Consider the following 16,126-nt stretch of genomic DNA (forward strand, 5'->3'; position numbering starts at 1 on the left):
TTAGCAAAACTTTGTTGGTTAGGAGACTTTTACAGTAGTCTGTTTATTTTCTTACCAAAATCGTGAAGACTCGCACACTTTTCCTCCATTCCTGCACTGCTCTAAGGTTAAACAGCAGCAAAGGAAAGAAATACACACTCGCTGTTTATTTGGGGGGAGGGGAAATACGGATTTGCAGCTAAGTTATCACGATCCTTCGCTCCACCCCCGGTCTGGCACTCTCAACTGACACGTACATCATCTATTAATTGCTGTTTGCGTACACAGACACATAATATATTCATTTTTATCTTTGGTAAAATATAAATGGAATTGTCAGCACGCTCCTGTCTGTTTGTTTGTCTAAGGCTATCAAAAGAAGTCAAGAGAGGAGGCTGTGGCCCGGATCCTGACCCTGATTGTATGAATAAGTAAGCAGGATGCAAGTGATTGGGTTAGATGGTGCGAATATTTTTTTTTTTTTTCAAGTTAGGAAGAGGGTAAAAAGACAGGCTGGCGGGGGGAAGGCAAACAGTGCATCCCCAAATCCTCACACTTTTGCTCTCTTGCAGTCAGTTGCTTTGCTGGCTTCTGCAGGCTTTTAAGGTCTCGCGGCGTAGAAATGCCTGGCCCCCACCCCCTTCCTCGGTCTCCCCTTTCAATTCAGATGTGCTGATGTGCAGACGGGATTCATCTTCTCGGAGCTGCGGCGGCGGCTTTGGGCTCAGGCGGCGGCGGCTCGCGCTCGGCCGCGGAGTCCTGGCAGCAGCGGGGACGCGGCGCGGGAGTCCGAGCTCTGGTGGCAGCTGAGCCCGCCGGGCGCCGCTCGCCGAGCCGCGGCCGCGGGAAGTTCGGCAGCCAGAAGGACGACCTGGCAGGCTGCGAGCGCCAGCGCCGCCAGAGCCGAGTTTGCCTGCGCCCTTCCCGCCTCCGAGTGCAGAGTTCCTTACCTGCCCTCCGCCCACCCGCGGGCCCCTAGCCAACTTCTCCCTGCGACTGGGGGTAACAGGCAGTGCTTGCCCTCTCTACTGTCCCGGCGGCACCCACATGTCTCCGGACACCTGAGCACCCCAGTCCCGCCGAGGAGCCTCCGGGTGGGGAGAAGAGCACCGGTGTCCCTAGCCCCGCACATCAGCGCGGACTGCGGCTGCCTAACCTCTGGGTCCCGTCCCCTCCTTTTCCTCCGGGGGAGGAGGATGGGGTTGGGAACGCTTTCCCCGAGGATGCTCGTGTGGCTGGTGGTCTCGGGGATTGTTTTCTACGGGGAGCTATGGGTCTGCGCTGGCCTCGATTATGATTACACTTTTGATGGGAACGAAGAGGATAAAACAGACACTATAGATTACAAGGACCCGTGTAAAGCCGGTAAGTGGCTCTCCAGGTTGGGACGGTGGCGCGCCGGGGGCCGCTGCGCTGGGTTTCCGATGGGTGGCGGTGGGAGCTCACCTGTTTCCTTCCCTCCCGCGTCAGCCCCTCGGCCGCCCCTCCTTCTCTCCCCCTCCTTTTCCTTCCCTTCCCCACCCGCAAGTGGCAGCCGCTGCGGCCCCAGTTGACTAGAGTTCTGTGCTAGTGGGATCCACTGCCAAGCTCCCATCTCCCAGTTTGGGAATAAGGTCCTAGAGTTTCTGATCCCTCTCCCCTCCCGCAGCAAAACGAAACAAGTCGTAAATACAGCTGGCTGCTGTAGGTTTTAAATTCCAACACTCAGAGGGCTTTATGTATCTGGAAGGGACACTGTCTTCTTTCCCCCGCCCCAGGGCGCGGTTTCCCAGCGCTTGTTCGAGAGCGAGTTGGCAGGGTTCCCCAAAAGATACAGGAGGATGGCACTGCTACCTCGAGACACCGTGGCTCCCTCTTTTACCAGGAATTTCAAGTGTGGGTTCCAGGCTAGAAAGGGATTGTGACAATCTCGGAAGAACTCACTTCTAGATGGGATTCTGATGCATTTGCCCATTTAAAATAAACTGAAAAGAAAAATGTTTTTAAGTTGCTATCCCATTCAAATTTGTGTCTTCCTTCCTGCTAACACCCCAGGGAAATGCAGTCGGACCGGCACTGCCTGAAGCTCAGCTTCTCGCCTCGCAGGTTCCCCGAATGTCCCAGGTCCTTCCCCTCCCTTCTACGCCTCTGGCGCCGCTGCCAGCCTCTCTCGCGCGCAGGGCGGCGCTTCCCTCTCGCCGCCTAAGGTCGGAGACGCACGTGCCCGGGGCCGGTACCACGTGAGCGCAGAGCCGGGGGACGCCCAGCATTGGCCGCGGCTCCTGTCTGGGCTTCGGGGGCTCCTGTCTGGGCTTCGGGAGCTCCTGGTTCCTTGCTCTATTGGGCTGTGGCTGAGGTGATCCGCGCTCAGTGTGGACGCACGAGTAACTTCGTAAAAGTTGCACGGAGGTTGGAACTAACCTAGTAGAGCTGTTTGTAAGCGGAAGGCACGTTGGGTTCCATCCCAAGAGGTGTGGGCTTTAGCGAAGCGTAGAGGAAGGGAGTGGACAAAGTCAAATATATCTAGGGTTCTCCAGATTCCGTGCGGGGTTGCTCTGTGACTAGGTTTTCTTCCATAACTAGATAAGCATTATTCACCCTCTCTTGGGCCTGGAGGAAGGAGAGGTGTACACAATAAAGAAAAATGCTGGAAATTCCCTAGTTAATTTTTACCTTTGATGACCCATTGTTCTAACAAAAAGAGTATGTGTGTTGTGTTCACATTATCACGTCTTTCTCGGTGCATCCTTAAATGCAGGTACTTATTCAAAACTCAGAGTAGCTTAGCAGGAGCCTGTCAGGCTGGAACTCAGAATTCCGATTTAATTCAGTTTTGCTGATAAGTTCCCTGCTGTCACTTTTAATAACTGTATCTATTATCCCACTGAAAGTTTCTTGGGCCACCCCGGATGGTTTGGAAAAGGAGATGCAGATTGCTGTGGTGGGTGACAAGTGGCTGGGCATTTAGAATCTGTTCTCTACAACTCCTTAAATGTACTTTTTGCTAAGAAATTTATTTTGAATAATGTTGTAACTTGCTGAAAATTGTGCGTTTTCTTGTTTGTGGTAAGGTAGAGATGAAGTACATTATTTCAAAAGATTTCCTAGGAAAACATCTACTTTGATACCCTCTTCTGTGAAAGATTCAAGCAGATAAGTATTTGCACCATGTGTATTGAAACACACCTCAGACATTAATGTTTAGATTCCCTCAGCAAATAAACATCTAGGCAAGGAAAAAACTTTAATAGCATTTACTTTTTGGTTCCCCTTTGATGCTGGTTTATTTTTGAATGTAGCTGTTGAAGGTAAAGCAACAACAAAACCAATGTGGAACGGATTATTACCCTAATCTTATTTCTTCTCTGTTTTTGAGAAGAGGCATACCAGTGCACACCTGTGTGTGTGTTCACACGCATGCATGTGTGTGTGTAATAAGAAAGAAATAAGAATGGAGGGCTAAGATGTATGCACAGAATGTGAATCCCTTTTAAAATTATCCACCCTGTTTTGAATTTAGGCTTCAATTTACCATCTTGGCTCAAGACAGGCAAAATTTTAGTGCCTCCTTTTTAGCACTGGGAAAGTCAAATCAAAGTTCCAATAACAGGAAAAAAATGAAATAATACATTGAAATCTCAAGCAAGAGTCAAAAAAAAAAAAAGATCACTGAAACAAGGAAGATGGGGACGGGTCTGTGAAAGAAAGCCATGCAAAAGCAGAAGAGAAGGTACTTTCCAGACACTTGGGGCACCTTTGATCTTCCCTTTCCAAATAACAGATTGGAGCGCATGGCCCATGAAATAAAAGGCCCTTTCTGAGCTTCTCTAACAGGGTCTTCATATTCCTCAAAGTACACAGAGGCTTGATATCACAATGACAATCATGGCTTTGTGGTTTTAAAGCACTTTTGAGTGCTGGTGTTCACAACAGCTCAATATGGTAAGAGTTTGTTACTCTTCCCATTTTACAGATAGGAAAACAGAGGCCCAGTGAGGTTACATGTCTTTGTTAGGATTACTCAGAACTTGATTCCAAGTTTCCTGGCTGAAAAGTCTAGCTGTATTTAACAATTACACTGCATTCTTAGTTGGCCTTTTGGAGGCTTTCATTGAGATGATAACAATAGAAATTAGTCCAGGTTTACCAGGAGTCCAGACTAATAGAGATGCAATTACTTGCATATCTGATATAGGTGAAGCGAAGAACATAGCTTCATATTTTTGAAACTCAAATCCTTGGGGACAGAGATCATAACTGGTTTTTAATGTTTATCACAGGGATGGATTACTACTGTTAGGAATTTAATATGTTCTCAATACCTTCTCGATATCTAGAGACTGTTGATACTGCCGTTTACAAACCTTTTTTCTAAACAAGATCAAATGTGTGTTACCCAATGAGATTTGTTTCTGAATTACAACTTTAAAAATTGCACTATCCTCAACACATTTGGGAAGTAGAATACAATTTGTTTACCTATTAGAACTCTGATTTCAAGTTCATGAAACTATAGGGTAGAAAGGAATCTTTGTGTTAATTTGATAGGATTTTTACTCAGAAAGACATTATAGGTATAAGTGATAGTAGGTGAGTCAGTGCAGCACAGCTGCAGATATATTTATATAGCCAAATCCATTAGGACAAAATATAGGTACTTTATTTCTCTATGTAAGTAGATAAACACAAAGATACAGATAATTCAAATGAATATCTGTCTTTCATCAGTGCAGTACACAATCATCTGAATATACAATCAGGTTTATCTTACTCTCTAGGTCAGGAGGGTCCCAAAGGACATTGGGAAGCTGATGCTGCAAGAGCTCATTCCAGAACAGAGACTGAGGTGTCCTGTTTCGTTGTTGTACTATAGAAATAAGTGTTAATCTGAGTATTAATATCTGTGAAGAGCCTGGGCAAATTTAGTTTGTAAGTTAATCTTCTGCCAAATATGTGTACAGATTACATGGGAAAGCAGATACCTGATGAACTAACTGTGTGTTAACACATACCCTTCCTTCTCTTCTCTCCTTCTCTTCTTCCCTCTCTTCCATTCCTTGCTTTTTCCCTCCCTTCCCTTCTTCCCCTTCTTTCTTTCTCTCTCTCTCTCTTTTTTTTTTTTTTTTGGTATTTATGGGAATAATAGGAAAGCTCAGGCAACTGCAAATGGAATATCTAATAGGAGAAACTGAAGAAATTAGTATTTTTAATTTTGGGTAGAGGGGTATAGAATTGGTGGAGTAAGATGTTTATGCAGAATGATATCCTTATTCTCTGTAGACATTTGTGAACACCTGACAAAAGACTTTCTACCTAGAAGCTCCTGAGTAAGTGACTCCTAATCTTGGAAAAAAAAAACAAACTCAAGTATGATTAAAGGTCAGTGCCTTGCAAGGTGAAATTTGCCTGCAGAGGAGCATCTGCAAGCCTGTCTATATAGAAATAGGCTTTTGGCATTTTAGAAAACTCTTCCACTTTTCTTTATAGTTGGTGTGCCAGGGTCCTATATGCTAGGCCTTGTGATAATTTTCCTCAGTGTATAATTGCTAGGTAACATTGCCTCATTCTTTTGGCCCTCAATGTTGCACTTTCTAGCTGAACTGGCCATTTTCGAATTTGATGTTCTTTTCCCTATCTTTATTCCATCATAATTTTAGATATCCAAACATTTATTTCTTAGTCGGTGCCTCTCTAGACTGCTGCACTCTCATTTAAAAATGCATTTCGTAGAGCTGCTTCTCCTAATCAGTTTCTTCTGTTGTAGTTTTCATTTCCTCAGATCTTGATTTCTTTTTTCTCTTCTTGCCTTGGGTGCCAACTCAGAAGTGGCCAAAATACAGTGTTTGCAAAAGGGATGGATAAGGCATTATATTCCATACACTTGAATTCTGCTCCTGGTTTGTCAGTAGTAATTCCTTAGTCCTTGTGTTGAGGGCCCAGATCCATATTTGGTCCACAATGGCAGTTACTGTTGTTAGGTGTGAAGAAGATAGATTTTTTTTTTTCCTAAATATATTCCCTCAGACTGAGCAAGGTCAAAAGCTCTTCTTTTCTTTTCCTTTTTGTTTGTTTACATAGTCTCCTGAGATCCTCCCACGTTTTGCTTCTGGGTAGTGTCATTCACAAATTCAAAACCTAAGTGGAACCTCTTCTCTTAGCTAGTTGGTGTAATAATGCATAGAATTCTTAATTCAAGTAGGTGTCCAGTCAACCCTGCTTGACTCAGTGTAGGCCTCCTTAGACCACGGTGAAACAGTTCGTATGTGTAGAGCCTAGAAAAGGCTTTTTGAAAAAGTTAACATAATTCCACAGCTTTCCCTCTTACCCTGATGATGGCTTCCCTTTTTTTTTTTTTTTTTTTTTTTTTTTTCTGAGACACGATCTCACTCTGTCATCAGGCTGGAGTGCAGTGGCACGATCTTGGCTCACAGCCTCGACCTCCTAGGCTCAAGCAATCCTCTTACCTCAGCCTCTGTAGCAGCTGGGACTGCAGGTGCATGCTACCATGCCCAGCTAATTTTATTATTTTAATTTAATTTTATTTTTTTGTAGAGACAGGGTTTCACCATGTTGCCTAGGCTGGTCTTGAACTCCTGAACCAAGTGATTCTCCTGCCTCAACCTCCCAAAGTGCTGGCATTACAGGCATGAGCACCCGGCTGACAGTTTTCTTTTCTATGAAAGCCTAATATAAGCCATGTATGGTTCCTCTGTCAGAAACCATATCGTCTTCCTCTATTGTGTATGCAGGAATCCTATTTTTGAACATCTTAGCAAATTTCTCTCATGTGAAATTGAGACTTACTTGCCAATAGTTAAAACCATATTCTTTGCAAACCTTCTTATGGCTATTAGTCACCTTAATCATCCTTCAGACCTTTCAATTATTAACGCCTTGATATGATCACTTACAGAAAAGAGGTTAGCCTTTAAATTCTTCTGGAACTCAGGTAGGTAGTATCAAGTGCTGATAATTTACCATCATTCATTTTAGAATATTACTTATTCTAATAGTTCCTTAGACCCATCTGCTTAAAATATTTAAAACTAGGACCCTCCTTAAGCTTTTCTAAGAATGCTTAGAGAAGACAGAGGCAAATAATCCATTTAAAATGAGGCATTGCACATCCTGCTGAGACCATCTGGTGTCTAGGGAAGTGGTGGGGGTGGGGGAGCCATGTTGCTCCCCTGAACTGTGAGAACTCCGCCCTGCAGCATCTTGAGCTCAGACTTAGGCCAGGACTCAGGGGCCTGGCAAGGTTCCTGAGGATGTAGGATTTCCTCATCCTCAGGATGAGGGGAGTTTGGAAACCTCTTACAGTTCTTTCATATTCCAGGATCTGGAATTAATTGTGGACTTATCCTTCCTAAATTGAGGAGTGCAGAGTCCTCTCCCCAACCCTGGATATGGCAGAATGATTTAGCAATATGGCTTTAGTGGTTTTTGTCTTTAATTATCTACTGAATACTAACACTTGGGGAGGAAAACTTAAAAACTATATAACCTCAAAGGTATGGAATGAATGACATAGATTGTGTTCTTTTCCAGAAAGCAGGAGGAGGGAATCCCTTGCTTATTTATTTCATTCTTGTCATTGTGAGCCCTAAAAATGGAATACTGACAATTGCACTTTGAGATATTGTGGACTGGCTAATGGACTGCTAGTTTTGTCAACTCTTTATAGAATGTGTGCTAATCCTGTCAAGCTGTTCTAAAGAGCTCAACTACATATTTTGTATTAAGAAGTCTAGTAAATTAGGTGTTAATTGAAATCCAGAAAGTGAAGCAAGGTGGTATTTATCTTACTCAGCTCTTCTCCTGCCACTTACATTTAGAGTTTAAGCTAAAACAAATGCTATCCATTATATTTTTTAAAAGAACTTCCTTGAATGATAATAATTCTAAAAACCATATATTAAATGGGTCAGAAGTGCTCTAAATATATTATTTTTTCACAGCCAAAATCTAGTTTTATGTATTGGTATGCCACTCAAAGCATTTGACTCAGTGTTTAAAAAAGACTTCAACAGTTTTTAACACACCGTACCATTTTACAAGTCAGGGGAGTTGTTACGGATGTGGAGATAAAAGCCATATATTTACTCTCAGCGTTTTAAATATTCTGTGTTGTTGAATTTTCCATTGACGACATTTAATTTGTGTGATGAGGGAGGCAGAGATGGAGGGGTAAAAGGGTGGAATAGTTCCCTCATTCCTCACATTTCTCATCTATGTTAAACTGTCAGCACATGGATTGTGTACCACAGAGTCACCTCTGGTAGCTCCTGGCCCAGTTGCTGCTCTAAGTGTCTTCTGAGCTCTCTTCTTTGGCTCTGAGTGTATTTGAAGAGTTTATTGGGATAATCTCAGTTTCTTGTAAAGTGTTGGAAACCACCTTGGCATTAGTTCAGTTGACTGACCATCCAGAAAAGATGGAACTTTGTTCCTCTGCCCTATTCTTTTCAGAGCACAAATACCTAATAGTTGAGGCATATGGTATTTTGTGTTTTGTACTCAGATTAAAGATAATTAAGTATATGCCTCATTGCATGGAAGTTAAAATCTTTCAAATATCCCCGGGAGGAACACCACGAATAATTAGGAAACACCAAATGGAGAATATTAAAGAAGGGAATGAGTCCTCACCTATCTCAAGTACCTCGCATAACTAGGAAGTCTCTTCATGGCTCGCATCATAACATAGTTTACATTTTTGTATTGAAATATCTAGAGTCTCCTGTCTTCACCATATCCCCATCAATTAACATTATCACTCCTTCTGGATACGTGAGGAAAACGGGCAAGTGGTGAGGGCTTGAACCTGAGTTTCTATATTTCTGATGACTTTCCTTTTTCAAATTTCTCCCACTTGGCTCTGCAGCCAGCACAAATGTCGTGAGACTGTTGATTTACATGGTGGTGGACATCCATTCGTTGTGATTTCTTTGTTGAGAATGCCTCTTGCTTTTCGTGTTCTTGCATTTTTATAAGACATGTACTGTGTTGTCAGAGTAAGACCAGTATTTTATAATCACATGGAGTTTAGTGCAGTGCCTCCTCCCTCCTGAGAGCATTCTCTTAGTGTGAGAAGTTATGAATGAAATACCTACTTATGGATGAAACAAACAAGAATGCAAATGACTAATTTTAATAGGATTAGAGACATGTTTGAGGGTGAATAGTGTAGGGGAGGCAATGCTGTGTGTAGCCTCAAGTATATGCATTGTGACAGCAGGCTTTCCATGTCCATTAAGACAGGAGCTGGGTTGGATGTGGGTAGAATTTAGTCATGAGTGCCCTGCTGCTGGCACAGGCTCTGACATTTTGTGTGGTAATGTGTTGTTTCACACTTTAAATTTACTCTGAGTATTCATTGAATTCATGATTATGAGCCCATACAGAGTGCAAGAACATCCTTTCAAATGCAGGTGAAAAAAATTCAGGAAAGTGGTTTACGGTGTACACTATGTATGTAAATTATGTGTGAATGCCTTTGAGGAAACAAATATGCTGTGTGAAGTTACTTAAATAACTTCACCTTTTTCAATCCTAACTTGTCTAAAAGCCTAAGGTCAAATGCTTGAAAACTCCTAGAGATAATAGGATCAAATAAACTTCTTGGAACTCTGGCCTGGTTTCCTAAGAGGAGGAAGTCTGGCAAATTCAAAATATATACCATATGTAATATTTACTATACGGGTATTATAATTTTTTTGAAGAAAACATATTATTATTTAGCAAATTATCATGTTTTCTAGGATGAAGAATTCCTGCTTGTACTTGTTTCCTAACAAGTGGTAGAACAAAATCTGGTAAAACAGGCTTCTCATTATTTTCTTGCCTCCTTCTTTTCTACCTAAGACCTAGTGGAAAATTTTCTTTTATATATGTATATTCTTTAGTCCCAAGAGAAGAAATAGTATATAACTAAACCTGAATGCAGTGTAGCTGGCAGGCAGTCACCAGGGTCAGAATAATTGGGTTTTGATATCTGGAACAGGTAAAGGAAACAATGACCTAAATCAGGGTCCCTGTGTTGCTTTATGTTTCTTTCATTTTTTTTGAGACGGGTTTTGCTCTTGTTGCCCAGGCTGGAGTGCAGTGGTGTGATCTCGGCTCACTGCAACCTCCGCCTCCCAGGTTCAAGGGATTCTCCTGCCTCAGCCTCCCGAGCAGCTGGGATTACAAGCATGCGCCACCACGCCCGGCTAGTTTTATATTTTTAGTAGAGACAGGGTTTCTCCATATTGGTCAGGCTGGTCTCGAACTCCCGACCTCAGGTGATCTGCCTGCTTCAGCTTCTATTTGGAAGGAGATTTGTGAGCAGTTTGCTGGGTGAACTCCTGACCAAGAGTTAACACACAGAAAGAAGATACATGTTCAAGGATGAAAATAGTTACAGTAAGAACAGATGAACTAGTGACCAAGAGTTAACGCACAGAAAGAAGATATTGATTATAGGATATACTTCCAGTTTGTTCCAGGATGAAAATAGTTATAGTAAGAACAGATCTCTGGCACATACAATGGAACTCAGAAGTAGCATGGGGCTTCATACACAAAACTGTATGCTTCAAAAACAAGTGTCCTATATTAAATCTTATTCTTGTATTGAATGGCACTTGTAGCTGAGTGTTTTAAGGTAACTTGGTTTATATCTCCCAGTGATAGAATCAGGTTTTGAATTCAAAACCCTGGACTCCATGAGCTGCCATGGTCTGCCTTTCATTTTCTTTCTTTTTTTATATGGGTACTTGTTTGCAAATTGGAGTTGGTTTAAAAAAAATACTATAGTATGAACTAGCTTTATATTAAATATGACAGTAATATGCAGTTCTAGAAGGTATTGATTTAGTATTTTAAAGGTTATGAAATTACAAAATAAAAATTTTTAGGCTTTTTATGCTATAGAAAGGGATGATATCAGAGAAATATGTTTATGTTTTCTGTGAGATAGGTTCTGTGAGAGAACCATAGTTCTGTATTGTACTAGTTTTTACTTATAACCTATTAACCTTATAAATTGTTTTGTACATAATAAATAAGACTAATATACTTTTTTTGCTTATCCAGTTAGAGGCTTTTTAAATATGTCCCTTCTCACCCCCTAATGATCAGTATTCCCTTCCTGTGTTCATTCTTTTGATGTTTACTGCTGAATTAACCAGGTTTTAGTCTTTAAAGGTCCTTTGGCATATTATAGAAACAACTTCTGTGATAATGTCATTGAGGTACTTTTTGCAGAGTGGGGCAAGGGAAGGATATATTGATGAATAACTCTTAGGAGAGTTGCATAAAATATTTTCTCAACCTATTGAAGTTAGTTTCTAGTAATGTCTTTCTTAAGGAAAGAGTTTGAGCACAGTAAAATAAATGTTTGCACTGGTTTTATATAAATTACTAAGATAAAACATTAAAATGGTCAGAATGCTTGTGTCCTCCTAAAATTTGTATGTTGAAACCTGATCCTCATTAGGAGGGTATGAGGAGCTTGGAATCTTGGGAGGTGATTAGGTCCCGAGGACTTCAGGAAGGGGACTGGTCCATGATGAAAAAGAAGGCTCCTTTGCCCCGGCTGCTGTGTGGAGACTCAGGGAGCACAGGGCTGTGTCTGAACGAGGAAACGTGCCTTAGTAGACACTGAATCTCCTGGCACCTTGAACGTGGATTTCCAGCCTGTAGAACTATGAGATAAAAATTTCTGTTGTTCGTAACCCACCCCGTTTATGGAATTTTTTTATAGCAGCCCTATCTAAAATATGGGGCAAATAAATAAATGATTTTGCCAAAGTCTTAGGGAATTAGAAATCACTCCCCCAGCTATTTATAAAAGAGTATATGGCTAGAGTCTTCAATTCAATTTAATAAGTATTTACTGAGTACCTGCTATGTTTCTGACATCAGTGCTTTATTATTAATAATATAAGATACAGGAAATTCACTACTAACTATATACAGTGTAGTAAGAAAGTAAAAGCAACAGTTTTTATGATACTGTAGCTCATATAATTTAATAAATATTGACCAGTTACATATACAAAATTATTTTTTCAGGTTTCAAGGAGGCAGAATAATGATCTATTAAAAATGTGGGCTTTGGAGTGAGAGGGCCATGAGTTCTAATACTAAATCCCCCACATGATAACCATGTGTGGCTTTCAGCAAGTTATTTAACCCCATTAAATTTCAGTTTTCTGAGCTATAAAATAAAGGTAATATTACAATCCTCATGATGTTGTTATAAGAATGAAGTAATTGTAAAGTACACATCACTTTTTCTGGAAGATAACAAACACTGTATTATTTTATCCACAGGAGTATAAATATATAATATGTGGAGGATCTTTAATCACAACTACTTATTTGTGGAGAGATGATCTTTATGAAACCATTTGTGGGGTAAAGGTCTTTGTTTCTTCCCATGAGTAAAAACATTTTCATATCTCAAGTCCTCGGAACTTTTCAATTGAGAAGATAAATCCCCCAAATAGACCTTGTTTTAAAAGATACCAGAGGCAACTAATAGAAACATTTTCCGTGTGTTGTTCTCTTGGCTATTTGCTCATATGCCTAATACACTCAAAATATATTGACAATTTTCAATTCACGTTGACTAAAGTGTGAATAGAATCTTGGCTATATATATAGTCTTTCGGTAATTTCTGGTTCAGATTTTGTTTGCCATCTGGATCAATTTGAAGAGCTTAGATATTCACAATCAATGTTTACTCAGAGCTAAGTTTGAGCACATGGCTCTAAACTACAAATATTCATTAATTCATTAAACATTTTTTGAACATTCTTATGAAGGAAACATAGATTTATCCTTGGGGTTTATAGAAGTATCCCTCATCTAGTATAGGCTTCACATTGCCATTTGCAGGTACATGATTGCTCATGTGTAAATAGTTGTTTATGTATTAATCACATAATTGCATGCTAAAGTTATTTTAATTTAGCATTTGAAAATAGATACTACTATAAATTATGATAATCTGAATATGTGTTCTTATACATTTTTGCTGGATTTTTCTTTACTCAAGATAAATGAAGATTAATATAATATTAATATAATGCTTTGTGGGGAGCACTGCAACTTTTAAGTAAGTACTTTGTAGGCTTTGTTATTTGGCAGTGGACTAGTACAAGTGTAACCAATAATTACTTATGCAGATATTTGGAAGCAGTCTGTGTAAGCAGCTTGGTTTTAAAATCACACAACTTGATTTTAAAATTTCAACTTGTGGCCGGCCGCAGTGGCTCATGCCTGTAATACCAACACTTTGGGAGGCCGAGGCAGGTGGATCACCTCAGGCCAAGAGTTCGAGACCAGCCTGGCCAACATGGTGAAACCCTGTCTCTACTAAAAGTACAAAAATTAGCCAGGTGTGGTGGCGAGTGTCTGTAATCCCAGCTACCCTGGAGGCTGATGCAGGAGAATTGCTTGAACCTGGGAGGTGGAGGTTGCAGTGAACCGAGATTGCACCACTGCACTCCAGTCTGGGTGACAGAGTGAGACTCTGTCTCAAATAATAATAATAATAAAATAAAATAAATAAAATTTCAACTTGTTTCTCGTGTTCTCCCATATTATTTGGTGGAGCACAATTCTGTTCTTCACACTATATCCTTATTCTTAAATACATTTGAAGTTACCGGGTTCACTTTTTCTACATTTACCGGTCAGTGGAAGCAAAAATGAACAGTAAAATGAATGTTTATTCTTTTTACTTCTCCTGTTCTACTGTGATTTTGAAAACTAAATATAAGCTTTGCTTTTTAAAAAATAATCGTAACTGGGTAGTGATATTAAAACTGGAAAACAAACTAGACTGGTAGTCAAGAAATGGAAATTCCAGTACTGGCTCTGTGACTGTATTTGTGGTGCCCTCAGGGCATCCTTTGGTTTTCCTGGGCCTCAGCTGCTGAGGCTTGGAAATCTCTAAGGCTGTTTGAGGCCTAAAGCAATCTGAATCCTGGTGTCTCTGACATCAGAAGCAAGAGCTCCTCTCAAGTGGTACCAAGAAGTTGCAGTGCCAGGGGGCATACGCTGTACACCGAGAGGAAGGGGAAGGTGTTCACACCTCTCCTGGGGTCACTCTTGATAAACCCTCAGGTTTCTGACGGTTTTGTTCATATCATGGCAGCCACCATAGGCCCTGAAGTAGGCCATGCAATTTCATGACTTGTCTGCCAGAATTAGCCCCGAAAGAAATTTATGCCTAAATTGCCCTCCCTCTTCCTATCTCATTACTTCTGAAAACAAACAAACAAAAAAAACTACCAAAGATAGCAAGGTATGTGAGAATAGCAGATATCTTATGTGTGTATCAGAGCATGTTAGTGTCACATTACCATCACAATTGAAGGTTGTTCAGTCGGATTTTTTTCACAGGAAAAAAATGGATTGGTATATTGGGATGAGGGAAAGCCTATTCTGTCAAGTTTGAGGTCAGTGTTCATAATGGAGAGAACAAGAACTATAGGCAACAAAACTGCAGGAAAATTGTTCTGGCTGAAAGCATTTTACCAAGTACATGACATGTTAACAGATATATCCTTATATTAATTAATTACTTGAATATATCCTTGAAAATATACTTCTGCTTGGCACAATTGGATATTGTTATTTATCTTCATAAAATTCAGCTCCACAAACCTTTAATTTTTCTTAAAGTGTCTAGTAAGGAACTATTCTTGTTAACTCATTTTATGTATATATTTTTTGATGAGTTTAAATTTTCAAATCATCACCAAAGCAAGTTTCACTTTTGTGGCTTTTATAATAGTAAGAAGGAAGTCCAGTAGAAATCAATAACATGAATCTAGGTAGTGTAATTGAATTAGAAGAGCACTGGATATTCTGTAGGAGACTTAGGTGCAAATGTTGGCTGTTCTGTTTAATTATATTATCTTGGTCTACCTACACAATGCTTCAGAGCTTAAGTTCACACATTTGTAATGTGGGGATAGTGATCCCTAGTCTATGAAACATGTAATGTTTACATGTGTAAGGTCTTGGTAAACTATGATGCACTGTACAGATTTAAATTAATACAAGCACTATTTTGCATATGATATGTTTCAGGAATGTGCTTGGGGGGTACACAAATAAGATGTGTTCTCTTCCTAAAAGGATTTCAAAATCTACTAGAAAAAAAGTAACAAATACTTTAACTATCAATATAAAAATGCAGTAAACAAAGTACAGTCTCCCTTGGTATTCATGGGGGATTAGTTCCAGCACCCCTCCAGGTAGCAAAATCTGAGAATGCACTAGTCCCATATATAAAATGACGTAGTATTTGAATATAAACCATTCAATCCTCTCATAAGTTTGAAATCATCCCTAGATTCCATAAAACACTTAATACAATATAAACGCTATGGGAATAGTAATACTGTATTTTTTTTTTTTTTTTTTTTTTTTTGATATGGAGTCTCGCTCTGTCGCCCAGGCTGGAGTGCAGTGGCGCAATCTGGGCTCACTGCAAGCTCCGCCTCCCGGGTTCACGCCATTCTCCTGCCTCAGCCTCTCCGAGTAGCTGGGACTACAGGCGCCCGCCACCACGCCCGGCTAATTTTTTGTATTTTTAGTAGAGACGGGCTTTCACCGTGGTCTCGATCTCCTGACCTTGTGATCCGCCCGCCTCGGCCTCCCAAAGTGCTGGGATTACAAGCGTGAGCCACCGCGCCCAGCCGTAATACTGTATTTTTAAAATTCATAACTTTTAACCATTGCATTTATTTATTTATTTTTGAATATTTTCCATCTGTAGTTGGTTGAATCTGTGGATATGGAGGGCTGATTGTTTTATGGTAGCACGGAGGAGGGAATGCATTAATTATGCATCTCAGGGAAGGTGACATTTAAGCTGGATCTTGAAGTCCTGTAATGTTCTTCGTGGAGAAAAGATGGGGCAAAACTTTAGAGTCAAATAACTAAGACAAAAGTTGAAGCTGTGAAAGTTCTTGAATTTTATGAAAATACAGGAAGTGGCAAATGGTCTAATGTGGACAGAGCAAAGGATGTGTAAGAGTTAATGCTTTGGCAAGAAATGATTCTGAAAAATAGTGTAAAGGGATCTTTAAAGCCCAGGGTGTGACCTTGATCCTGTTGGCAGTGAGAAGTGAGCTTACTGAAAATTTAAAGCAGATCGTTGGCTTG

General features: G+C 40.5%; 1 protein-coding gene across 3 annotated transcripts in view; it reads left to right on the forward strand.

Moving 5' to 3' along the window:
* The first annotated feature begins 507 nt into the window (after positions 1-507).
* The window catches only part of TLL1 (tolloid like 1), a 237,708-nt gene continuing 222,089 nt past the window's right edge, over positions 508-16,126 (forward strand). For 2 of the 3 annotated variants that reach the window (XM_030816298.1, XM_030816300.1), the window contains exon 1: positions 508-1,344. In XM_030816298.1, the coding sequence (XP_030672158.1) occupies positions 1,176-1,344 (169 nt within the window). In that variant the 5' untranslated portion in view covers positions 508-1,175. The remainder of the gene's footprint in view (positions 1,345-16,126) is intronic. The other variant, XM_030816299.1, reaches the window with a different exon arrangement.

Source organism: Nomascus leucogenys, chromosome 7b (genome assembly GCF_006542625.1).
Source record: "Nomascus leucogenys isolate Asia chromosome 7b, Asia_NLE_v1, whole genome shotgun sequence".
NCBI classification, from domain to species: Eukaryota; Metazoa; Chordata; class Mammalia; order Primates; family Hylobatidae; genus Nomascus; species Nomascus leucogenys.